The 25,132-nt window shown below is 52.8% G+C and overlaps 5 protein-coding genes and 3 gene segments (V, D, J or C); 5 read left to right on the top strand and 3 right to left on the bottom strand.

The window, feature by feature from the left end:
* On the bottom strand, nucleotides 1–306 carry LOC132084240 (feather keratin Cos1-1/Cos1-3/Cos2-1-like). The gene has a single exon (XM_059489306.1). It carries the CDS (start codon nucleotides 304–306, stop codon nucleotides 1–3), a length of 306 nt encoding a protein of 101 aa, XP_059345289.1.
* A 4,052-nt stretch (nucleotides 307–4,358) lies between these two features.
* On the bottom strand, nucleotides 4,359–6,626 carry LOC132084201 (olfactory receptor 6F1). Its single transcript, XM_059489256.1, has 2 exons — nucleotides 6,537–6,626; nucleotides 4,359–5,303 (listed from the first exon to the last, which is right to left on the bottom strand). The coding sequence occupies exons 1-2, from the start codon at nucleotides 6,624–6,626 to the stop codon at nucleotides 4,359–4,361; spliced, it is 1,035 nt and encodes a 344-aa protein (XP_059345239.1).
* A 2,353-nt stretch (nucleotides 6,627–8,979) lies between these two features.
* LOC132084239 (feather keratin Cos1-2-like) overlaps nucleotides 8,980–25,132 on the bottom strand; it is a 55,730-nt gene continuing 39,577 nt past the window's right edge. The window contains exon 2 of the mRNA XM_059489305.1: nucleotides 8,980–9,306. Coding sequence (XP_059345288.1) covers nucleotides 8,980–9,285 — 306 coding nt within the window. The 5' untranslated portion in view covers nucleotides 9,286–9,306. The remainder of the gene's footprint in view (nucleotides 9,307–25,132) is intronic.
* Nucleotides 13,929–15,273, top strand: LOC132084066 (uncharacterized). Its single transcript, XM_059489040.1, is given in 4 exon segments — nucleotides 13,929–13,980; nucleotides 14,434–14,726; nucleotides 14,728–14,776; nucleotides 14,870–15,273. Coding segments are annotated over 4 exon segments (798 nt in total).
* LOC132084065 (T cell receptor alpha variable 1-2-like) lies at nucleotides 16,620–18,493 on the top strand. The segment is given in 3 exon segments: nucleotides 16,620–16,668; nucleotides 17,510–17,850; nucleotides 18,383–18,493. Coding segments are annotated over 3 exon segments (501 nt in total).
* LOC132084064 (immunoglobulin iota chain-like) lies at nucleotides 18,608–21,069 on the top strand. The gene is given in 5 exon segments (XM_059489039.1): nucleotides 18,608–18,659; nucleotides 19,103–19,395; nucleotides 19,397–19,445; nucleotides 19,539–19,667; nucleotides 20,954–21,069. Coding segments are annotated over 5 exon segments (639 nt in total).
* LOC132084063 (T cell receptor alpha variable 1-2-like) lies at nucleotides 21,284–23,185 on the top strand. The segment is given in 3 exon segments: nucleotides 21,284–21,332; nucleotides 22,201–22,496; nucleotides 23,093–23,185. Coding segments are annotated over 3 exon segments (438 nt in total).
* Nucleotides 23,284–25,053, top strand: LOC132084062 (T cell receptor alpha variable 4-like). The segment is given in 4 exon segments: nucleotides 23,284–23,335; nucleotides 23,800–24,147; nucleotides 24,236–24,371; nucleotides 24,978–25,053. Coding segments are annotated over 4 exon segments (612 nt in total).

The following is a 25,132-nucleotide window of genomic DNA, read 5'->3' as shown; positions in this document are numbered from 1 at the left end:
TTAGCAGGGGAGGCCCCTCCTTCCACCGTAGCGCCTGGTGATGGAGGAGATGTCAAAGCCACCAGAATTGATGGGAACTCCATCAGAGCTGAGGATGTTGCCAACAGCAGCAGAGGTGGAGGATCCCACCACGGTGTTCTGTGGGAAGGAGCTCAGGATGGGCCCAGGAAGGGTCACCACCACAGCAGGTGGCTGAATAACCACGGTGGAGTCCTGGCACTGCCTGACACAGCACTCATTGCAGCTGTTGGCCAGTGGAGTGGGGCCACAGGGCTGGCAAGGACGGCACTGGGTGTTGCAGGACATGGCTTGGAGTCACAGGTGCACCTGGTAGAGAAAGCAGAGGGGAAACAGAGCACAAAGCTGGGTGGGTGGGTGAGGAGCAGCCTGGTTACCCCATCACAAAAGAGCCAAGGCCGCCATGAATGGGAAGCTGGAGACTGGGCCAGGAGCCCTACAAAGAGCAGCCTGGCTCAGGAAGTTCTCTGCCAGGCAAAGAAAGCAAAAGGCACCATCACCAACCTCTCCCCATGCCAGCCTCCTCCCTTCTTTCCTCTCTCAGGACCAGATGCTCCAATCCCCAAGTATGAGAAAGCCACCAAGCAGAGATCTCACTTTGGCAGAGAAAGAGAAGGGGCTTCAGACTCACCTGGTTCCCAGGCAGAAGGAAGCAAGAGAAGGGGATGAGAGAGCAGAGATTTGTGCTGCCTTTTATACCTGCCCTTGACTGCCGCAGGAGCAGGGGCAGCCTTTGCAGAGGTAACAATTTCCCAGCAAGCTCATCTTGAATGCAAACCAGCACACCTAATGATATGGGCTGTGCTTTCATTTCCTACACTGCTGCCTTTTCATTTCCAGGTTTGTTCCGTGCCTGTTCCCCAGTGAAGGTTTCTTCTGATCCCTGGGATTAAAGGCCTCAGGATTTCTAAGGCAGGAATGCAGCAGTGCAGGCAGAAGACTCAGTTTATGTACTGCATGGGCCCAGACCAGGAAAGTGATATTACACTCTGGATAACTCTGGTGGGGCTATTTGAGTTCCAGCTTTCCTCAGCTGGCTGCCCAAGGACTCCTGTGCATGAGGATATGTCCTGTCCTTCTCTTTCTCTATGGTCACCTCTTCCCTCTCTGTGTCCATGCACTCTGCAACTGGCAACTGGTTTTCACCCCAGTGTGCCTAACTCTGCTATCAGGAGAAAATTCTGGCTTGTTTTAACTCATGCCCTCTTTGTGCAGCACAGAAAATGTCATGGGCTTGTCTGGCTCCTTGTCCTTCCTCACAATGCCCCAACCCTGCTGCAGTTGTCCCCAGGTGTCCTCAGCAGAGCCCACAGTGTGTTGTGCTCCTACAACCTTGACTTCATCAGGACAGAGAGGTGGGCCCATGAAATCCTCATGAAGCTCAAAAAGGCCAGGTGTAAGGTCCTGAATTTGATTTGTGTCACCCCCAAGGATGGACACAGACTGGGTGATGAGTAAACTGGGAGCAGCCCAGCCAAGAAGGACTTGGGTGTGCTGGTGAATGAGAGGCTGGACATGACCAGCAACATTCACATGCAGCCCTGGAATTGCATCCCAGAATTGTATTGCCTCAGAAGAAGATTTACTACCAGCTATAGAGAAGTGGTTCTCCCCCAATTTTCTTCTCTTGTGAGACCCCAGTGAGCACTGTGTCGAGTTCTGGGGTCCCCACTGTAAAGGTGCTGAAGTAGGTCTAGATGAGGTCACAAAGTCACTCAGAGGGCTGCAGCCCTTCTGCCATGGAGACAGGGCTGGGAGAGATGAATGTGTTTAGCCTGAATATGGTACTGGGGATACCTTAAATCACATTACAGTGCCCAAAGAGGATACAAGAGATGAACTCTCTCTTTTTTACAAGGGCATGGAATGACAGGACAAGGGGGAGTGGCTTCCCATTGAAACAGAATAGATTTGTACTAGTTATTAAGAAAAAATTCTTCCCTCTGAGAGTGGTGAGGCCCTGCACATGTTGTTTAGAGAAGATCTGGCTGCCCCATCTCTGGAAGTGGATGCTGTGGTGAAGCACATATTCATGTGATTTTCACAGTTGCTTCTAGATCCAGGGATTTTGATGCTAAAAACTGTCCAATAAACCTGACTTGGGGCAGACCTATTGGAGGCTACACCATTAACAAGCCAAACAAGCCTTGTCAATGTTCTCTGCTTACAATAACACTGCAATTCTCAGAGCAAGTAGCCTGCTGGCTCTTCTTCCTGTTTCATCTCCATGGGCCTCCACTGAAGGCCACAGCTGGAGAATGAGGCCTTTGGTAGGAAGCACAACTGCTCTTATGGTTTTGACATTGTGGCAGAAGCCCAAGTTGGGAAGGGCTCTTCCTTACCCTGCATCAGCAAGTGGAAAACAGCCACCAGCCAGGCTCTGGACAAGATTCTTCCTGCACTCATCCACTGCCAGAGAGTGGTCCCACTCTTTTTCATGTCTCTCCTTTTCAGGGAAATCACCAGTGCTGGAGGGAGCTCCCATGTTCCTGAGTCTGTGCCAGTTTCTCTGTCCCAGCAGCTGGTAACATCTCAGTGACCTCCTCTGCTCCCATGAGCTAAAGGAATGATTTGGGGACCTATTTTTGGGCAACCCCAGTACAGCACTTCTTATGGAAACTCAGCTCAAGGGTGCTGAGTTTCCAGATGGATCCCACCCTTTGAATTGGAATCTGTTGCTCATGGAGCGTCATCCCCTTTGCCCAAGAAACTTCAGGGTACTCATTTGTGTTTCTGCTGCTGTTCCAGCATAGCCTGCCTCTCCCAAGTGACAAGGATCTGTTCTGACAGCCCTGTGTGAGGCTTTGAATGCTGCTGTTTATCTCAGAGGGCTCTAAGCAGTGTTGATGAGGAATTCACAGCAGGTCTCAGTGTCCTGCACTCTGCTGTATATTGGATGTCTTGGACATTTCAGATCCTGCCATTTGTTGCTTTCCAGGACTGTAGAGGGATTCAACACTCCAAACACACAATTCTTTCCAAAATGCATCATTCCTAGGCAGAAATGACAAGCAGTGGTGTCTGTCTGAGGATAAATCCAGTCTCAGACTCTTTCTGCTGTCCCAGGCATTTTCCCAAATGCCATTGAAAAAGAGCACAGCAGACAAAGGGTGGGAATCTGCCTGTGCCCTGGGCAGTGCATACAGGACTAAATGCCAAGTGCCCAGGTGGATGCAGGAGGTTTGGGAATCTCCCCCAGAAGTGCCATTGCTTCTAGAAGGGAGGAGGAGTAAATGTTCAGTTCAGACTCAGTCATCTCAATTGGAGAGCTCTATGCTCAGGTGAAATTAACCCTACACTTCCCGTAAAGGTGTGTTTAGCATGATGAGCTGATCCCTTCTCATTATGAAGTGGTTACATGGACTATCCTCACTGTCAATGTGCCAAAAGAAAAGCTTTGAGAACATGGTTAATCTGTTCTGAAATTAAAATTGGGAGGGGAAAAGCAAGTGCTGTTTGGAAGTGCTAATGTCCTCCCAATGGGTGTAAAGAGAGACTTGCTTCCCAGCCAGCCTTCCACAGCTCTGCACTTTGAGTGCTTTGCCAATCACATTAAAGTTTTTCCACAACAAAGCCCAAAATGGGTGGAACAATGTACTGCTAAAAATGATGTGGGGTTTTAGATGTGGAAATGCCCTGACACATCTAGAATGAAGCACGCAGTTTTGCGTAATTTTAATTAAAAATAAGAGAGTAGATTCAGATACTAAGGAGAGGAAAGAAGAGGAATTATGCAAATTTTGTTTGCAGTCTTATGCTAGGAAAAAATGGCTATAAGTAGAGATGTCAGACCTTGCCAAATTTTATCTTGAATTAGAGTATGATTTCTGATGAAATAGCTACAAGAATATGATAAAATATGATAAATAGAATATGATAAAAAACAAGAATGTGGCATAGATACATCACAAAACATCAGGCTAAATGGAGAAAAACATGTCTACTTCCTAAAGCAATGTTTCCTAAAGTTCCTGGGATTTCTTTAGGAGATTCATGCAAACCCTGACAAAATTGAGCACCTGGCAAACTGGGGTAGAAACCTGTGGGAGTACCACTCCTCCAGCTGTTTTTATTTGTGACCCTTTCCAAGCACAGCACTTTAAAGGGCTGTGAGGCATTCTGAATTACCTGAGAATGAACAGAGAGTGGTGGGAGAGCAGAACTGAGGCTCAGCCCAGCCAGAAATGGCTGTAAGGTGATATGAGCTCATTGGTGGCTTCTCAGTGCCTGGGATGCCCACACAGACCTACACTTCAGAGGGGATCTTCTGCAGGGCAGAAGTCATGGGAGGGCAGGGATGAATCTGTTTGTTCAACTGATGCCCTGTGAAAAAAGCCACTTCACTTTTTCTGGAAAGCTCGTCCCAGAGCGAGCTTCACCTCTTTGTTTCTGAGTGTGTAAATGAAGGGGTTCAGCAAAGGAGTTACCACTGTGTTAAAGGTATTCACGATTTTGTTCACATCCAGGGAGTTCTGGGCTGATGGTTTGACGTACAGGAACATGGTGGAGCCATACCAGATGGTGACAACACTGAGATGGGCAGAGCAGGTGGAAAAGGCCTTTTTCCGGCCATGGCCTGACTGGATCCTCATGATGGAGGAGATTATGTACATGTAGGACACCAAGGTGACTACACAGGAGGCCACCACAACAATTATGGAGACCAGGAAGGTTGCCAGCTCCACAGGCCACGTATCGCTGCAGGAGAGGGCAAGGCAGGAATCTATATCACATAGAAAATGATTGATGACATCTGGCCCACAGAAAGTCAGCCTGGATGTCAGAAAGGCCAGCAGGGAAATGGCCAAAAATCCTCCCAGCCAGGAGCTGAGTGCCAGCTGGACAGAGAGGACGCTGCTCATGAGGGAGCTGTACCTCAGGGGGCAGCAAATGGCCAGGTAGCGGTCATAGGCCATGACAGACAGGAGAAAACACTCAGTGGAGCCTAGAGAGAGAAGAAAGAACAACTGGAGGATGCAGACACTGAAGGAGATGGTCTGGCTAGTCCCCAGCATGACTCCTATGGCTTTGGGAACAACACCTGTAGTGTACCAGATCTCCAGGAAGGAGAGATTACACAGAAAAAAGTACATTGGGGTGTGTAGGTTGCTGCTTCTCCACACAAGGGCTATGATGGATGCATTACCTATCACTGTCAGGGTGTACATCAGTGCAAACACCACCACAAAGGAGACTCGGAATTGCCATGTCCCTGGGAAGCCAAGAAGGATGAATTCTTTTACACTTGTCCTATTTGCCATGTCCTTCCAAGTGCTGAGGTCTGTCTGGAAAGAAAGAAAAGTTTCTGTGAAAATTTGCATGCTACAAGTAGTGAAAAAAAAATCACCATCTCCAAAAAAGCAGTTGGTGCACAGCATGGGAAAATGGCACTTTTCCTATGTTAAAATTTTCATAGAAATCCTCCCCTGATGAAACACAACTAGATCTAACCCTGAAAATCAGGTGTACCCCAGCAAATGAACAACTGGAGAAGTATTTTTTTAGATTGTGCATCTCCTTTACAGCATGGGGAATGTAAGTCACTTCTGTGAGATGAAAATCCCACTTAGGAAAATATGGGCACCAGGCTGAGACACTCCAGCTATGGAAAAAGCTCTTACAAGTAGAAAGGAAAAAGGCAGGAAAAGCTGTCTACAAATAGGAAGGCAATAACATAACTTGTAATCTCCAAGGCAGGCAATACTGAGATGTGGTTTCATCAAATGAGAAATACAAATACTATCATGATACTGTGACACTGCAAGAGATTTTCTCACCTCTTCTATGTCAGTTTATTACAAGGGATTGAGATTGAAATGCAGCCACACAGGGCAGCAGGTTGGTATGCCAGGTCTCCTATATTTGCTTTTTTCTAAGTCTCAGAACAGGAAGATTTTGCAAATGCCTCCATTTCCCTCACTGGTGTCTGCTTCTCAGCATCACTAGTCGGGGTGTGATCCACCTCTTTGCAATTTTGCCATTTCAGAGTCAGAGGAAGGATTTCTGCTGACTAAGCTGAAATAAAATACTCCTATCTCAGCTCCTCAGCTTACCCCCCCTTGCTTCTTTCTTCACAGACAGAGAAAAAGCATGAGGGAGACATGGCTCATTTTGTCTTAAAAGCATGGCTAAAAGCTCTCAAGAAGTGGCAGGTTGTCTCTAAGGTCTAAGGCAGGAGTCTAGTAAGCACCTGGGTGTTAGACATCTCAACTCAGGGACTGAGAGCAAAATCCTCTGAGTTGAATCCCATTAAAGGTAGCTCTGCTGAACTGTTCTGGCAGACAAGGGAAAATTCTTGATTAGTTCTCTAGAGAGAACATATTTTCAGGTGGATGTGGAAGACAGTTGCACTAAATCACCACCTGAATCTTCCCTTTCTCTCCTATCTTCCTCCCCAGCAATATAAACCAGAAATCTCATATACTTAAAGAGTAAAAAAACCTCCCTTAAACCAGCTCTCCTTAAACATGCAAGGCATTGGAAATCTGTGGTACACATCTTGGGCAGGCTTCACTCACCAGATTTGCCAGTGGAAATGATCCAAATGACATTTTTTCATGCACCATCCTCCCAAGGTAGCCATGGTCCCCTTGGCTAATGGAGAGCATTGCAAAGATTTATTGTAGATTTATTGTGGGGAACTCTGGATTCAGGTGAAGGTGTGTGGACGAGCAGGTCTCCCCTTGCTGACTCACTTCAAGCTGATGGCAACTGCCTGACCTGGTTTCCTCTCCATCCAGTAGGATCTGACAGCTTCCACTCCTGATCTTCTTCCCTCTCACTGCCACCACTGTAATTCCACTAAAGGAAGCTCTGTGTGCACACGCACAAAGTGTAAACTCTCTTCATATAATGAGATCATGCACCAGAGAGTCGCCAGCACCATTAGCATAAGAACATCCCCACACCCACCTCATTAACACAATGAAGCTCCAGATGGCCACACCTTGGAGACTGTTTTCTGTTTTCTCTCTGGTGTGCTCCAGGGAATTTGACCTCTGGGAGGCCTTATGGGCTTGTCAGAGATGAATGGTACTCTCTCTTCACGCAGGCCAATTAAAGAACAGCAATGCAATTCCCTAAGCGGCTGCTAGGCTGGGTGTTTGCCTCCTAGCTGCAACTGTGGTATGAGAACCTTGTGAGGAACTCAGCTGGCATGGGGATGTCTGAAATAGTCATGTTCCTTGTCAGGAACTCAGCTGGTATGGGGATGTCTGAAATAGTCATGTTCCCAGAGACTGGGGTCAAGCATTTGGTGCTGGGTACTCAGGGGGTCGTGAAACCTCCAGGGTGAAAACTAAAGGCAACTCTGGGCACATGAATACAGAGACAGTAAGGTACAGGACTCACCTACCTCATTTCCGAGCCTTTAAATGCAGTTAAGGCCTCTGTCTTCAGCTTTAACTGAAGAACTAAGATCTGAGTTCAAAATCAGACAAGACATTAGTAGAGGAAAATTGATTTCCCCTGACTCCAGAGAAGGTGTCTTCTATTGAGGTACTCATCTCTGCTCCATTCATCAGCTGAGAGAAACAGGCACCCTCAAGCCTTAGCTCAACCCTTACAAGAAATGATCCCTTACAGATCAGGCAATACAGGCCTTACAGACGCCTATTTTTCTTCTGCTGGCACTCAAGACAAACTAGTTAGCTGGCTTAGACCACACACTTCTCATCCTCTAGACATCTTGAGTTAGATTCACCTCCAGAGAGTCTGTCTGCACTGTCCAGGATCACCACACAGGTGTTGGACTTGGCAGAGACTTTTCTGCAAGTCCTGTTTCCCAGGCTTCAGTGTGGTTGAGAGAAAACAGACCGGCACTTGGTTTGAGGTGGAGATGCAGCTAATGGAGAAAAGTTCTCAGCTTGAACCTATTTGCTGACCATGAAGCTATTTATCTGCTATTTATAACCTGCTATTTATCTGTCCTACCCATGGAAATGGATGTGGGGTTTAGCCATGGGGTGGAGGTGCTGGAGTCTGTGGGTTCACCTGTGATTGCTTAATGAAGCAAGCCATGCACACATGACCAGGAATGCAGGCCCTGCTGTGAGCTTGTCCTACTTGGGGAGTTCAGAGGGGCCACCATTGGTTAGCTGCAGGATTTGTGTCTCCAGAAGGATGATTCTTGCCATTTCCTGGCACACCTGCTTTGCTTTGGGATGGGGTAAGTCCCCCGCATGGCCTGATGTCCCATCAGTGACTGGGAAGAGTCTACAGAGTCTCCTGAAGATGGGTTGTACTCCCCATCTGCAGGACATGCTCTGAGACCAAGGAGTCATATCTGAGCAGAAATGTTGGAAGGCTGAGCCTGATCCCTGCTGTCTGTGGAGAAGTCAGGGATGTCTTCCTCATCTCCAAGGGACAGTGCCTGAATGGGCCCCACTTCTGTGTTTCCCACCCTCCCTTCCTCTGGGAATAATCAATACTTTTGTCCCCACCTTTTCCTCTACCACCCATGGCGACACTTTTTGGTCTCAGCAACTTGAGACAAGGACACCAAAAAAGGATTACATGGAGGCTGAGGTTAGATGCAGAAAGCTTTATTGTCATTGAAGTGGGAAATTAGTTCCCTTACAGAGGAGGCTACTGGTGGTGGTGGTGAGAGACCACATGCAACTGCAGCAAGTCTGGGCCCACTTTGGCACAGACACTGGAGAGCCACTGGAGAGCCAAGGGGATATCCAACTGCCTGGCCTACAGCAGGCAGGGGTTAGCAGATCCCCCAGAGAGGCTCTGAAAGTCTTACAGTCCAGAAGTATGGAAGACAAGAGAGAGGTGGAAGAGAAAGGCAGCGAAAGCAAACACTGGCCATGGTTTCAGAGAGCCCCACCAGCCCTCCTTCAGAAGGGCAGCACTGGTTTCTCAGCACCTCTGAATCTGATGGCCAGGAGCTCTGTCCTCAGTCCAGCATCAGCTTCTGGGTTCCTGGGGTTCCTCGTGAGGGCTGCACCAGTGGCTTTAGCAGGGACGGCATCTGCTGCCACCGTAGCGGTTGGTGATGCAGGAGAGGTCAAAGCCCCCAGAATTGATGGGCACTCCCTCAGAGCTGAGGATGTTGCCAACAGCAGCAGAGCTGGAGGATCCCACCACGGTGTTCTGTGGGAAGGAGCTGAGGATGGGCCCAGGCAGGGTCACCACCACGGGCGAGGGCTGGATGAACACGGTGGAGTCCTGGCACTGCCTGACACAGGGCTCATTGCAGCTGCTGCCCAGCGGGGTGGGCCCACAGGGCTGGCAGGGCTGGCACCGCGGGTAGCAGGACATGGCTTGGGGCTGCAGGTGCACCTGGGAGAGAAGGAAGGGAAGGAAGCAGAACACAGGCACATGTGAGGAGCCATCAGCCATGAATCCATCATCCTGCTGCAAGAATTGCAATGGTACCTGCTTAAGCCAGAAGGGAGAAACTGGGCAGGAAGAGAAAGGAGTTTTCAGCCTCATCCTGACACAGTTCTACAAAGTGTCACAATATTTCTTCAATAAAGAGCTCCCTCAGCCAAATCCTTGACATCTTAGTTATTCTCTGACCCCTCAGCAGCAGCAGCACTAAGACTTCTCACAGGCTATAGGAACATGCATCTCCTTTTCCAGAAAAGGACAGGGGAAAGGGCTTTGGACTCACCTGGATCCCAAGAAGGAGGCAGGAGAAGTGGATAAGAGAGCGTGAATTCAGGCTGGCTTTTATAGTCACTCTGAGTTGCCCCAGGCCCAGAGGTGGCTTCTATGAAAGTGATAATTTCTTAAGGTGCTCATGATGTATGGAAAACATCCCAGCTAATGACATGGGCTGGGTGCTTGTTTTCCGTGTTGCCACCTTTTCATTTCCTGGCTTATTCATAGACATGTCTTCATGGAGGCTTCTTCTGAGTGCTGAGATTGAGATGCCTCAGGATTTCCAGGGCAGGAATGTGTCAGTGTCTGCAGAATCCTCCACTCAAGTGCTGGATGGGGGCATGCAGGGAAATGAAGTTAGCCTGGAGCTCGCTGGTGGTGTTGCCTGTGGCTTTGTTGATTGCAAGGGATGTAGATGCTCCCAGGGCTTCAAACCTTGACTGGTCACCCAAAGATATGCCATGATATCATTGCAAAATTATATGATATGCCATGTCTCTTTCCTCCATGCCTCACAACTTGCTCCACTGCTTGTGTTCAGAATCTCAGGCATTTGGGCTGCAGTGTTGGGTTTCATTCTCTTGCTCCTAAAGCTTTCCTGTTGTCCTCCCAAGGTGGGAGAATCCTCAAGTCATCTGGGCAATGTGAGCCAGTGCTTGGGTCACCCTCAACACTAAGAAGAACTTTCCTATATTTCACACCGGTGTTCCAGCCTGTGCTTGTGTCCTGTGGTCCCATCACTGGGCCCCTCAGAGAAGTGCCTGGCTCTGTTTGCCTTGCACCCTGTGGATTTGGGCTGCATGGCAAGGTTTTGGTTGTGGGGGAGCCAACACCAGATGGATTTAAGACTTATGCACCAAGGCTGAGCTCATCAGTGATGGTGGAAGCATCTCTGGAATAACACGTTTAGGAAGGGAGAAAAAAACCTATTGTGGAAGCCAGAAGAGAGGGGAGGGAAGAGGTGAGAGAAACAACCCTCAGTGAAGGATCTCAGTGAAGAGGGCAGGTAGGTGCTCCAGGTGATCCCATGCTGGATCAGGCTCCTGTCAGGAGCTGTGTCTATATGAGCGACAGGCCCGTGCTAGCACAGGTTTGCAAGCAGGACTTGTGAAGAACTGTAGCCCACGTGGAAAACTCACATTGGAGAAGTTTTGGGGGTACTGTCTCCCATGGGGCATAGGGCAAGTATGTGAGAGTTTCTTCTCCTAAGGACAAAAGAGCCACAGAGACATGTTGAACTGACCACAACTCCAAATCCCTATCATTTGGAGAGGAGAAAATTAGCAGTGAAGTTGAGCTGAAGAACGGGGGAGCAGTGGAGGGGAAGGTGGTTTTAGATTTTAGGTTTATTTCTCATTTAGGTTTATTTCTCATTACCCTACACTGACTGGATTGCAATAAATCAAATTAATTTCCCCTATCTGAGATGGGTTTTCCCATGAGGGTGATTGATGAGTGATCTTTCCTGTCCTTATCTTGACCCAGAAGCCTCTTGTATTTTCTCTCTTCTGTCCAGCTGAGGAGAGAAAGAGATGGAACAGAACCATCATAGAAGACCACTGGAATCAGCTGGGTGGTCCATTGAGGTGAGATGTCCTTTTAGAGAAAGCAGGGAAGGAGAAAGGGTTTCAGACTGACCTGATTCCCAAGGAGATGGAGGCAAGAGAAGGGGATGAGAGAGAAAAGAGCTGGGCTGGCTTTCACCATGGACCTTTACTGACTCAGGTTGCCAGAGGTATCCCTTCTGGAGGTGATCATTTTCTGACAAATTCATCTTGAATGCAAACCATCTCATTTAATGCTGTGAGCTGTGGTTTGGCTTCTTAAATTGCTGTGTTTTCACTTCCTGCTTTATTTCTGGCACATTCCTCAATGAAGGCATCTTTTGCATGACAAGATGAGAGGCCCAAGCATTTCTGCATCAAAACACATCAGCGTCAGCACAAGACTCACGCCACACGCTGCAGGAGTCCATTAAAAGTAAATTATGTCAGTCTGGGTCACTCCATTGGGATTTCAGGGGCCTTGGTCTCAAAGAAGTGGCCTTGTTGTTGGGTTTGACTGTATCCCCCCAAACACAGAGCCCAGGACAATTCAGGTGGCTGGCTTTGCCTTCTCCTGTCATGCACCAGGGATACAGAAAGGGGGAGAAAAGGTGGAAGGTTTTACTCGGCTGTCAGAAGGGAACGTAAATGGCATAATAAAGGGGCTTCCAAGGACAAAGGTGACAAAAGGAAGAGTAAGGAAAGTGTAGGACTGCTGCTGAGTGAGTGACACAGGATAGAGAAAAAGCTGAGGTGCTGAAGGCCTTCTTTGCCTCAGCCTTAAGGAACACCAGATGTACAATGGGGTAAAGTCAGGATCAGGGAACATGCACCCCTGATGGAAGGAGATCAGGGCAGTGAATCCTTAGCAAACTGCAAATATTTAGGCTTTGTTGGAATGTGGTAAGGGAACTGGCTCCTATCATTGCCAGGTCACTCTTGGTTACCCTCAGCTGAGGATAGTGACTGGATACTGGAGCAAAGCAAATGCCACTTGTGTCTTCAAAAAGGGGAAAAGGAGAACCCAGGGAGCTACAACCTTCCCAGCCTCACCTTAGCCACTTAGAAGGTGATAGAGCAGCTTGTCCTGGAAAGCTCTCCTAATCAAGGCATGTCAGGGGTGAGAAAGTCACCAGGGACAGGTCAGTGTGACTTCACCAAGAGGAAGTTATGCCTGATCTTCTTGACAAAGTGCTGTGGTGATGTGACAGAATGGTGAGGAAGAAAGAATGGTGGGTCTTCTCTACCTGGATGTGAGCAAAGCCACATTTTGTGTGGACTCCTGTAGGAGCCTCACAGAGAAGCTGATGTTGGGTGAGCAGACAGTGAGGTAGAATGAAAACTTACTGGCCAGGCCCAGGGATCAGTGATCAGCTGCACAAAATAAAGTTGGACACCAGTGACTGGTGGTGCATCCAAATGGTCAGGACTTGATGAGTCCTGTTTATCAACTTCCCTGGTGATGTGGTTGATAGGACAGAGTGGACCCTCAGCAGGTTTGCAGACAGCACCAAACTGGGAAGAGAGGTTTATGCATCAGAGAGAGTCAGGCCAGCATCCAGAGGGACCTCAGCAAACAGGAGAAATGTGCTGATGGGAAACTCATGCAATTGAAAAGGGAAAGTGCAAATTCCCTTGTGCCAAAGAAGTCCAAATGTATTCCCAGCTCCACCGCACCAGGTGTTGCCAGGAGCTCAAGAGAGGTGACAGCCAGGAGCTCAAGAGAGGTGACTGCTCTCCTTTATGCAGCACTGCGGGGGACACAGCTGCAGTGGCCTCCTCTGCTGCCCTTCCTCTATGACCGTATTGGTGAAAAAAGTGATCAGTAAGAGAGGGGTAAGGTGAGTGGAAAATTGTCTGGCCTACCAGGCCCAAAGAGTTGTGGCCATTGATCCAAACCCAAGTTGGCAGACAGCTCTGGGGTCTCTCAGGGATCAGCAGTAGGACCATCAGTGTTGCATGTTACCATGAATGTTGTGAATAGTGGGAAGGAGGACACTCTCCACAAGATTGGTGGTCACATTGAATAACCGAGAACAGGCAGTGAACTGGCCTCTGTTGCCCAAGCTGTTCCCAAAAAATCCTGGAACCACCTGTGGAAAGGAAACAAGGAATACAGACTAGACTCTGGAAGTTCTCTGCAGGAGAACAGGAGACTCAGCTAACAAACAGCTGCTGGAACATGGGGCTTTCAGCATCCTCACTGCCATCTGCAGAAAATCCCTGGCTGCTGTTTCCAGCCTCTGAGCACAGAGACAGCTCGGGGAAGCTGCTCCATCTCCTCCTGGTTCAGGCTCCTCTTGCTGCCTCAGCCTGCAGCTGGAGCTGTGCCGGCTGATTCTCGCTGGGGTGTCCCAGCTGGAAGAGGGGGAGAGTCCATTTGCCAGGACACCAAGCTGTGTCTGTGCACAGCCCGAGCACTCTGAGACAGCCCGAGCGGCGCCAGGGCTGGGCTCAGCCCCGAGGCGGAGCTGGGGGCGATGGAGGGAGAGGAGAGGAGAGGAGAGGAGAGGAGAGGAGAGGAGAGGAGAGGAGAGGAGAGGAGAGGAGAGGAGAGGAGAGGAGAGGAGAGGAGAGGAGAGGAGAGGAGAGGAGAGGAGAGGAGAGGAGAGGAGAGGAGAGGAGAGGAGAGGAGAGGAGAGGAGAGGAGAGGAGAGGAGAGGAGAGGAGAGGAGAGGAGAGGAGAGGAGGCGGGACAATCAGAGCACAGAGCTGGGGCTCAGGGGCACAGAGAGGCTCGGCAGGAGCGGCGGCATGCGGCGGGGTCGGGCCGCGGGGCTGGCGGCGCTGGCCGCGCTGCTCATCGGTGCGTGGGGCTGGGGTGATCCCGCAGGCGCCCGGAGGTTGCCGTCCTGCCTGGCTTCTGCACAGACCTTTTCCCGAGAGCTGTTCTCCCATTCATCCCTCCGTCTTCTTCATCCTAAACTTCAATTCTATGACAAAACCTGCACAAACATTCCTTCTTTATAACACATGAAGTCAGTCCTTACCCCCTTCTAATATTCTTCTTGTCTTTTTCTGCTTATCTCACATCCTCCCGTTCTCCCGTGGCTCTCCTAATCCTTCTGTCATTCACACATTCATCTCCCCACAAGCGATTGACACTTCCATTCCTACGTATCTCCATGACATATTCTGGGAACTGTTTTCCTCCTCATCTCTCTGTGTTCCTGGCTGCTTTTGCAGGCTTTGTTCTGGGGATTGGCAGAGATGGGTAGGAAGTAGGAGTTAAAGTTTGTGCCTTTTTTCTCCCCGGCAGTGGATGCAGTCAGAGCCCAGGTACATCAGGAGCCATTCCTGGAGACCACCGAGGGCACCGGCATCAACATCACCTGCACACATACCAAAATCCAGACCGGTTATTGGATCCAGTGGTACCGCCAGCTCCCTGGCCAAGGACCTGAACTCCTCGCACTCACTCTGAAAGATACCAAAGAGCTGCCGGGCAGTTCAGGACAGCTGTCGGTGTCGGCTGATCGGCGTTCGAGCTGGCTGTGGCTCGCTGAGCCCCGGCGCGGGGACGCGGCCGTGTATTACTGCGCGCTGGGGGCCACGGGCAGAGGAGCCGGGGCTGCGGCCGGGCACGAACCGCCGCGGGCGGGGCCGGGCGGGGCCAGCAGGGGGCGCTGCCGCTCCGCCCGCCGGGGCCGCCGAGCCCCGCTCGTCCCGGGCTGCCGGGCCGGGGCCGCCACCAGAACCGAACACAGGCACCGGCACTGGGACCGGCACCGACACCGACACCGGCAATGGACATCGGTACCGATCCCCCAATGGGACCGGGACCGACACCATCGACACCGACACCGTCATTGACCCGAGCGGGGCCAGCAGGGGGCGCTGCCGCTCCGCCCGCCGGGCTCCCGGCCCGCGCCTCCGCAGCTCCTTCCTCTGCCCCGAGCCCGCAGCACCGACACCGCACAGCCCCGCACGGCCCCAAACAGGCCGCACAACCCGCCCACAACCTGCGCTCACACAGTCCCCACACACAGTCCGGCCCAGCTCCGGTTGCACCTTGAGAGCACCAGGGCTGGGAGCTGACAAAGCAGCACAACCGTCGGGCACACAAGGGCTAATCCATGGAGTGCCGTCCGGTCAGTAGGTCAGTGCATGAGAGGTGTTTGCATTGAGGTGACAAAGAAATCTCTGTCTCTGCAGAAATTTCTCTGCTCCATAATGCAAGTTGCATTCTCACCTGGCTGTGTAAGGCTGGCGTGCTTTTAATGCCACCTAGGGTAGAATTCACTTCTCTACATTTTGTACTCATCCTCAGATGTCCACAGACCTCCATGGATGTGCATTCAGCATCTGCCTGAAAGAGTAGAACATCCGGGAGGGAAAACAATAGATCCGTTGGAGTAGAGGACCATTACAAATCTCCTGAGGACACTGTCACACTCACCTGTCCCCCCAAAATTCATTGGTCCCTTTCCCTTCACATCAGTAATATCTCACGCATACTGAAAAGAAAACACCAGGGTTCAGCAATGCTGCAAGTGTTGCAGGGATACCCTTGAAAGACTGAGCTCCACATGATGTTTCCCCCGACAGACATGCTCTAGAGACACCGTTTCCTTTGGGGACAGGAGCCTTTCAGCATCTACAGAAACTCCGTGGGCTGAGCGAGCTCAGCTGAGGCCACAATCAGGGCATGTGAAAGGTGAGAGTGTCTGGTTCCCTAAGGCTCTCATCAGGACCATTTTCCTTTGACAAGGAAAGGATAAAGAAAAGGGAAAGTGATGAACAAAGCACACAATGAGACCAATCTGGCAGTAGGTGATAAGGGGAGAAAGAGAGAGCTCAGAGCTCTCCAGCTTCTAATTGATGGACCATTAGGAAAGGGCTGTGAATTGGCTCAGGCTGAGCTTTGTCAGCGACAGGAAGGGACAAGAGGAACATGAGGATAACGGAGGTTTGAGGGGGTCTTGTGGGGTTAGGGAGCACCCAGCAAGGAATGCTTGTGAGGCTGTGCAGCCACCAGACATGGGGCTCTCCAACACCCATCAGGGTCTGGAGATTAGCAGTGACCCCACAGAACTGAGGACACCTCAGGACGGTGAGAAACCTCAGCAGGGAAGAAACCCCTGAGATCCCAAATGCCCAGTCCTGGGTGTGCAGCAGAGCAGCCCATTGCAGCTGCGGAGCTGAGGACTCCACTGCGAGCTGAGCAGGAACAGCCCCTTCCCATCACTGATGCCCCAGGGGCACGGAATGCTCACAATGCCAATGACTGAGGGAGCCTCGGGGGCTGCTGCTGGAGGAGCCAGAAACGCACAAGGAGCATTTCAGGCAGGCAAGGACAGGTCATGGCTCCGCCTGCTCCCGCCGCTGCTCCCTTTGCTCCCGCCGAGCGTCGTTTCCGCAGCTCTGTTCTCTCGGGGCTGGGACCTCCTTCCTGCCTCTGCCTCGCTCAGCAAACACTTGGTCACTCAGCAGCTGGGTCTCGGCATGCAGCTCGCATATCTCATCCTCACCGTCTTCCTGGGAGAGCTCCTGGGTAAGTCCTGGCTTCTTACAAGGCACACCTGTACTTCTTCTTCCACCCACGATATCCTCAAAAAGCAAATCAGGACCATGGGAGAAATGGAAGTGAACAAAGGGAAAAGGCTGAGAATAATCTGCGTCTCTTTGTGGTTTTGGAAGTGTTTCCTGAAGAAGCTCTTCAATTTGTAAAAGGAATGGGAAGAGAGAGAAAACTCAGTCCTTTCTATGTTATTTCTCTCACCTTCAACCCATCTGCCTCTCCCTCTCTCTTCTCATCCTCCTGCAGTCGCTTCAGGAGATCTCAGCTGTCTCTACAACCGAGCACTCTTCCCATTTAAATGTAAATTCCCACATTCTGTCTAACCTGCCCCGAGCACCTCACCGATTATCATGCCATTACATTGTCAGGGTGTTCCATTCTGCCTCCAGGCTGACACAGCTCTGCCACAGCTCCCCGTGTTCGCTGCCATGGACACAACCAGGGCTCCCTCTTCCTAAGCTCAGCTTTGTGTGTGCTCAGGAGCTTTCAGGCATGACAGCGATGGGGAAAGCTGCATGAACCTTTCTGCTGTACCTCGCTGGGCACCTCAGGCAGCTGGAGGGATGATGGTTCCAGCACACAACGTTCAGGCATGGCAGCCTGTTCCCTGGTCCTTTAAGCAGATGGAGCAGGAGCAGGGACAGAGCCCAGCTCTCCTTTGGGTGATGCAGAGCAGAGAGCTCCGAATCCCTGCCCAAAATCTTTCAGGACTCTGCTCCAATGCAGGAGCTTTCTCCACCAAGGTTTTCCATCCACTTCCATTTACTTCCCATTGTCTTTCCCCGTGGAGCTGCTCACCATCACTTTCTTCCAGGCACCACGGGGCAGGACACGGTCACCCAGGAACATGGACCAGTCTTGGTGAAGCAGGGACACCCCTTCCACACCACCTGCAAATACCAAACCAGTTATTTTAATGGCTTGGTGTGGTACCAGCTGAGGAATGGCCAAGCCCCAGAGATGATCTCCTATCAAGCAGGGACTGGCCCCAAGCGCAGCGGCCGTTTCACCACGCAGCTGAACACCACGGGCAAATCCAGTGTCCTGCAGCTGGAGGAAGTGGAGCTCTCTGACTCTGCCTTGTACCTCTGTGCTGTGCAAGACACCCTGGTGCAGGGAGCTTCCTCAGCTGTGCAACAACCCAGGGCAGGGAGGGTAGGGGTGAGTGCAAGGCTGAGCTTGGGAAAGGGACTCTGATCTCACCATGATGCTCACCAGAATTTTCATCCACATGTGTCTACAGTGGTCTGATGGTTTTTGTAGCATCCATCCTAGCATTTCCCTTAGGAAAAATTTTGGACTATTTTGACTCATTTCCATATTGTGTAGTCTCTACGGAAAGAAAAATACCCGCTGTCCTTGGCTGGGACATTGTCCTTCCACACTCCAGCCCGGCTGATTTTCGCCCCACATGTCCTCAGCAGAGCCCAGGGCTGGTTTTGTGTCCCTGCCTTCTGTGCTCACGGAGCAGCCCCGTTTGCAGTGACACACGAGAAGCACGGATTTTTCTGTGGTTCCACAAGGGGTAGCACGGCTCTGGGGCTGTCCGTGTGTGTCCCTGACCGGGAGGGAATGTCCTGACCATGCCAGGGACACCGAGCACTGACCAGCACAGAGCAACAGCAGCCGCCCAGGCTCACAAACAGCGTGAGCGTGACCGGCAGCCGCCCAATGCAGGTGTCTGCAGGGTGGATCTGCTTCCAAGGCGGTGTCGCTGCTGTGTGCGATGGGACACAGCTGTCCCTTGTCCCTGGCCGTGCCAAAGGCCCCTGTGTCGCTGGTTGTCCCGGTGCCGTGAGAGGCCGGGGCAGAGGCGGCCGGGGCGGAGCTGGGGCGGCGCAGAGGAGGCGGCACGGCCGCAGCAGAGCCGGGGCTCAGGGGCACAGCGAGGCTCGGCCGGCGGAGCGGCGGCATGCGGCGGGCTCGGGCCGCGGCGCTGCCGGCGCTGGTTGCGGTGCTGATCGGTGCGTGGGGATGGGGTGATCCCGCAGGTGCCCGGAGGCTGCTGCCCTGCCTGGCTTCTGCACAGACCTCTCACTGAGAACTCTTCTCCATTCATCCCTCACAAACTTCTATTCTGTGCCAAAACCTGCACAAACATTCCTTCTTTATAACACATAAAGTCAGTCCTTACCCCCTTCTAATACTCTCCTTGTCTTTTTGTGCCTTCTCTCACATCCTCCTGTTCTCCCATGGCTCTCCTAATCCTTCTGTCATTCACACATTCATGTCCCTACAAGCGATTAATGCACACTTCCATTCCTACGTATCTCCATGACATCTTCTGAGAACCGTTATCCTCCTCATCTCTCTGTGTTCCTGGCTGCTTTTGCGGGCTTTATTCTGGGGATTGGCAGAGGTGGGTAGAAAGTAGGAGTTAAAGTTGATCCTTTTGTCGCCCTGGCAGTGGCTGCAGTCAGAGCCCAGGTACATCAGGAGCCCTTCCTGGACACCACCGAGGGCACCGGCATCAACATCACCTGCTCACATCCCAAAATCCAGCCCCGTGATTGGATCCAGTGGTACAGTTTGCTCCCAGGCCAAGGACCTGAACTCCTCGCACTCACTCTGAAAGATACCAAAGAGCTGCCGGGCAGTGCAGGACAGCTGTCGGTGTCGGCAGATCGGCGTTCGAGCTGGCTGTGGCTCGCTGAGCCCCGGCGCGGGGACGCGGCCGTGTATTACTGCGCGCTGGGGGCCACGGGCGGAGGAGCCGGGGCTGCGGCCGGGCACGAACCGCCGCGGGCGGGGCCGGGCGGGGCCAGCAGGGGGCGCTGCCGCTCCGCCCGCCGGGGCCGCCGAGCCCCGCTCGTCCCGGGCTGCCGGGCCGGGGCCGCCACCAGAACCGAACACAGGCACCGGCACTGGGACCGGCACAGACACCGGCAATGGACATCGGTACCGATCCCCCAATGGGACCGGGACCGACACCACCATCGACACCGGCACCGTCATTGACCCGAGCGGGGCCAGCAGGGGGCGCTGCCGCTCCGCCCGCCGGGCTCCCGGCCCGCGCCTCCGCAGCTCCTTCCTCTGCCCCGAGCCCGCAGCACCGACACCGCACAGCCCCGCACGGCCCCAAACACGCCTCACAACCAGCCCACAACCTGCGCTAACACTGTCCCCGAACACAGTCTGGCCCAGCTCCGGCTGCACCTTGAGAGCACCAGGGCTGGGAGCTGACAAAGCAGCACAACCGACGGGCACACAAGGGCTAATCCCTGGAGTGCTGTCAGGTCAGTAGGTCAGTGCATGAGAGGTGTTTGCATTGAGGTGACAAAGAAATCTCTGTCTCTGCAGAAATGTCTCGGTGCCACAATGCAAGCTGAATTCTCACCTGGCTGTGTAAGGCAGGTGCACTTTTAATGCCGCCGGAGGATGGAATTCACTTCTCTACATTTTGGTCTCATTCTCAGATGTCCACAAACATCTATGGATGTGCACTCAGCATTTTCCTGAAAGAGCAGAACATCCGAGAGGGAAAATAATAAATCGGTTGGAGTAGAGGAGTATTTAAAATCTCCTGAGGACACTATCACTCTCACCAGTCCCCCAGAACTGATTAATCCCCTTCCCTTCACACCGGTAACATCTCATATATACGTAAAAGAAAATGCCAAGAATTAGCAGTGCTGCAAGTGTTGCAGGGAGACACTTGACAGACTGAGCTCCACATGATGTTTCCCCCTAAGAGACAAGCTCTAGAGACCCCATTTCCTTTGGGGACAGGAGCCTTTCAGCATCTACAGAAACTGCTTGGGCTGAGCAAGTTCAGCTGAGGCCACAGTCAGGGCATGTGAAAGGCGAGTGTCTGGTTCTCTAAGGCTCACATCAGGACCATTTTCATTTCCAAGGGAAGAACAAGGAAAAGGCAAAGTGATGAACAAAGCACACAATGACACCAATCTGGCAGTAGGTGATAAAGGGAGAAAGAGAGAGCTCAGAGCTCTCCAACTTCTAATTGACGGGCCATTAGGAAAGGGCTGTGAATTGGCTCAGGCAGAGCCTTATCACTGACAAGAAGGGACAAGAGGAACATGAGGATAATGGAGGTTTGAGGGGGTCTTGTGGGGTTAGGGAGCACCCATCAAGGAATGCTTGTGAGGCTGTGCAGCCTCCAGCCATGGGGCTCTCCAACACCCATCAGGATCTGGAGATTAGCAGTGACCCCAGGGAGCAGAGGACACCTCAGAAAGGTGAGAAACCTCAGCGGGGAAGAAGCCCCTGAGCTCCTAAATACCCAGCCCTGGGTGTGCAGCAGAGCTGCCCATTGCAGCTGCGGAGCTGAGGACTCCACTGCGAGCTGAGCAGGAACAGCCCCTTCCCATCACTGATGCCCCAGGGGCACGGAATGCTCTCAATGCCAATGGCTGAGGGAGCCTCGGGGGCTGCTGCTGGAGGAGCCAGAAACGCACAAGGAGCATTTCAGGCAGGCAAGGACAGGTCATGGCTCCGCCTGCTCCCGCCGCTGCTCCCTTTGCTCCCGCCGAGCGTCGTTTCCACAGCTCTGTTCTCTCGGGGCTGGGACCTCCTTCCTGCCTCTGCCTCGCTCAGCAAACACTTGGTCACTCAGCAGCTGGGTCTCGGCATGCAGCTCGCATATCTCATCCTCACCGTCTTCCTGGGACAGCTCCTGGGTAAGTCCTGGCTTTTCCCCAACGCTCCCGTGCTCTTCTTCTTCTTCTTCCGCCCAGGATATCCTCAAAAGCCAAATCAGGACCATGGGGGAAACGGCATTGAATAAAAGGGGAAAGACCTTGAATAAAGGGAAAAGGAAAATCTGCGTCTCTTTGTGGTTTTGGAAGTGTTTCCTGAAGAAGCTCCTTGGTTTGTAAAGGAAAAGGGAAACGAGAGAAGTGAAACCTCAGTCCTTTCTATGTTATTTCTCTCACATTCAATCCATCTGCCTCTAACTCTCTCTTCTCATCCTCCTGCAGTTGCTTCAGGAGATCTCAGCTGTCCCTACAACCGAGCACTCTTCCCATTTCGATCTAAATTCCCAAATTCTTTCTAATCTGCCCCGGGCACCTCAGAGATTTTCATGCCATTACATTATCAGGGTTTTCCATTCTGCCTCCAGGCTGACACATCTCTGCCACAGCTCCCCGTGTTCGCTGCCATGGACACAACCACGGCTCCCTCTTCCCAAGCTCAGCTTTGTGTGTGCTCAGGAGCTTTCAGGCATGACAGCGATGGGGAAAGCTGCATGAACCTTTCTGCTGTACCTCGCTGGGCACCTCAGGCAGCTGGAGGGATGCTGGTTCCAGCACACAACGTTCAGGCATGGCAGCCTGTTCCCTGGTCCTTTAAGCAGATGGAGCAGGAGCAGGGACAGAGCCCAGCTCTCCTTTTGCTGATGCAGAGCAGAGAGCTCCGAATCCCTGCCCAAAATCTCTCAGGACTCTGCTCCAATGCAGGAGCTTTCTCCACTAGGGTTTTCCATCCACTTCCATTTGCTTCCCATTGTCCTTCCCTGTGGAGCTGCTCACCATCATTTTCTTCCAGGCACCACGGGGCAGGACACGGTCACCCAGGAACATGGACCAGTCTTGGTGAAGCAGGGACACCCCTTCCACACCACCTGCAAATACCAAACCAGTACTTTTAGAGGCTTGCTGTGGTACCAGCTGAGGAAAGGCCAAGCCCCAGAGCTGATCTCCTATCAAGCAGGGGCTGGCTCCAAGCGCAGCGGCCGTTTCACCATGCAGCTGAACACCACGGGCAAATCCAGTGTCCTGCAGCTGGAGGAAGTGGAGCTCTCTGACTCTGCCTTGTACCTCTGTGCTCTGCAAGACACCCTGGTGCAGGGAGCTTCCTCAGCTGTGCAACAACCCAGGGCAGGGAGGGGATGGGTCAGTGCAAGGCTGAGCTTGGGAAAGGGACTCTGATCTCACCCTGATGCTCACCAGAATTTTCATCCACATGTGTCTACAATGGTCTGATGGTTTTTGTAGCATCCATCCTAGCATTTCCCTTAGGAAAAAGTTTTGGACTATTTTGACTCATTTCCATATTGTGTAATCTCTACGGAAAGAAAAATACCCGCTGTCCTTGGCTGGGACCTTGTCCTTCCACACTCCAGCCCTGCTGCCCTTGGCCCCACATGTCCTCAGCAGAGCCCAGGGCTGGTTTTGTGTCCCTGCCTTGTGTGCTCTCGGAGCAGCCCCGTTTCCAGTGACACACGTGAAGCACGGATTTGTCTGTGGCTCCACATGGGGTAGCACGGCTCTGGGTCTGTCTGTGTGTGTCCCTGACCGGGAGGGAATGTCCTGACCGTTCCAGGGACACCGAGCACTGACCAGCCCAGAGCAGCAGCAGCTGCCCAGGCTCACAAACAGCGTGAGCGGGGCCGGCAGCCGCCCAATGCAGGTGTCTGCAGGGTGGGTCTGCTTCCCAGGCGGTGTCGCTGCTGTGTGCGATGGGACACAGCTGTCCCTTGTCCCTGGCCATGCCAAAGGTCGTTGTGTCGCTGCTTGTGCCGGTGCCGTGAGAGGCGGGGCGGAGCTGGGGCGGCGCAGAGGAGGCGGCACGGCCGCAGCAGAGCCGGGGCTCAGGGGCACAGCGAGGCTCGGCCGGCGGAGCGGCGGCATGCGGCGGGCTCGGGCCGCGGGGCTGGCGGCGCTGGTTGTGGTGCTGATCGGTGCGTGGGGATGGGCTGATCCCGCAGGTGTCTGGAGGCTGCCGCCCTGCCTGGCTTCTGCACAGACCTCTCACCGAGAACTCTTCTCCCATTCATGCCTCCCTCTTCTCCATCCCAAACTTCTATTCTGTACCAAAACCTGCACAAACATTCAACATTCCTTCTTTAGAACACATAAAGTCAGTCCTTACCCCCTTCTAATACTCTCCTTGTCTTTTTGCGCCTTCTCTCACATCCTCCTGTTCTCCCGTGGCTCTTCTAATCCTTCTGTCATTCACACATTCATGTCCCCACAAGCGATTAATGCACACTTCCATTCCTACGTATCTCCATGACATCTTCTGGGAACCGTTATCCTCCTCATCTCTCTGTGTTCCTGGCTGCTTCTGCGGGCTTTGTTCTGGGGATTGGCAGAGCTGGGTAGAAAGTAGGAGTTAAAGTTGATCCTTTTGTCTCCCTGGCAGTGGCTGCAGTCAGAGCCCAAGTGCAGCAGGAGCCATTCCTGGAGACCACCGAGGGCACCGGCATCAACATCACCTGCACACATTCCAAGAAACTAAGCGGCGATTACATCCATTTCTACCGTCAGCTCCCGGGCAAAAGCCCCGAATTCCTCGCCCTCACAGCTAGAGGTTCCAAGCCACTGTCGGACACTGCAGGATCGCTGTCGATGTCGGAGGACGGGAGTTCGAGCTGGCTGTGGCTCGCTGAGCCCCGGCGCGGGGACGCGGCCGTGTATTACTGCACGCTGGGGGCCACGGGCAGAGGAGCCGGGGCTGCGGCCGGGCACGAACCGCCGCGGGCGGGGCCGGGCGGGGCCAGCAGGGGGCGCTGCCGCTCCGCCCGCCGGGGCCGCCGAGACCCGCTCGTCCCGGGCTGCCGGGCCGGGGCCGCCACCAGAACCGAACACAGGCACCGGCACTGGGACCGGCACAGACACCGGCAATGGATATCGGTACCGATCCCCCAATGGGACCGGGACCGACACCACCATCGACACCGGCACCGTCATTGACCCGAGCGGGGCCAGCAGGGGGCGCTGCCGCTCCGCCCGCCGGGCTCCCGGCCCGCGCCTCCGCAGCTCCTTCCTCTGCCCCGAGCCCGCAGCACCGACACCGCACAGCCCCGCACGGCCCCAAACACGCCTCACAACCAGCCCACAACCTGCGCTAACACTGTCCCCGAACACAGTCTGGCCCAGCTCCGGCTGCACCTTGAGAGCACCAGGGCTGGGAGCTGACAAAGCAGCACAACCGACGGGCACACAAGGGCTAATCCCTGGAGTGCTGTCAGGTCAGTAGGTCAGTGCATGAGAGGTGTTTGCATTGAGGTGACAAAGAAATCTCTGTCTCTGCAGAAATGTCTCGGTGCCACACTGCAAGCTGAATTCTCACCTGGCTGTGTAAGGCAGGTGCACTTTTAATACCGCCGGAGGATGGAATTCACTTCTCTACATTTTGCTCTCATTCTCAGATGTCCACAAACATCCATGGATGTGCATTCAGCATCTTCCTGAAAGAGTAGAACATCCGGGAGGGAAAACAATAAATCCGTTGGAGCAAGGAGCGTTTCATATCATTGAAGGGCTTGCTTATGCCCACCTTACCCCGGAACTCGATTTGCCCCTTTCCCTTCACTTTAGTAACCTGTCAAACATCCAGAAGAACAAATGCCACGATTTAGCAGCGCTGCAAGCGCTGCAGGGTGACAACGCTTGAAAGAGAGCCCCTTCCCATCACTGATGCCCCAGGGGCACGGAATGCTCACAATGCCAATGACTGAGGGAGCCTCGGGGGC

Source organism: Ammospiza nelsoni, chromosome 26, assembly GCF_027579445.1.
Source record: "Ammospiza nelsoni isolate bAmmNel1 chromosome 26, bAmmNel1.pri, whole genome shotgun sequence".
NCBI lineage: Eukaryota > Metazoa > Chordata > Aves > Passeriformes > Passerellidae > Ammospiza > Ammospiza nelsoni.
Note: the sequence above shows the minus strand (reverse complement) of the source record. Positions and strands in the feature narration are given on the sequence as shown.

Coding starts and splice junctions, on each gene's coding strand:
- LOC132084240 (XM_059489306.1), bottom strand. CDS start 306: ATGTCCTGCAACACCCAGTGCCGTCCTTGCCAGCCCTGTGGCCCCACT.
- LOC132084201 (XM_059489256.1), bottom strand. CDS start 6,626: ATGCTCTCCATTAGCCAAGGGGACCATGGCTACCTTGGGAGGATGGTG. Junction 5,304..6,536: donor CATTTCCACTGGCAAATCTG/GTGAGTGAAGCC, acceptor CTTTCTTTCCAG/ACAGACCTCAGCACTTGGAA.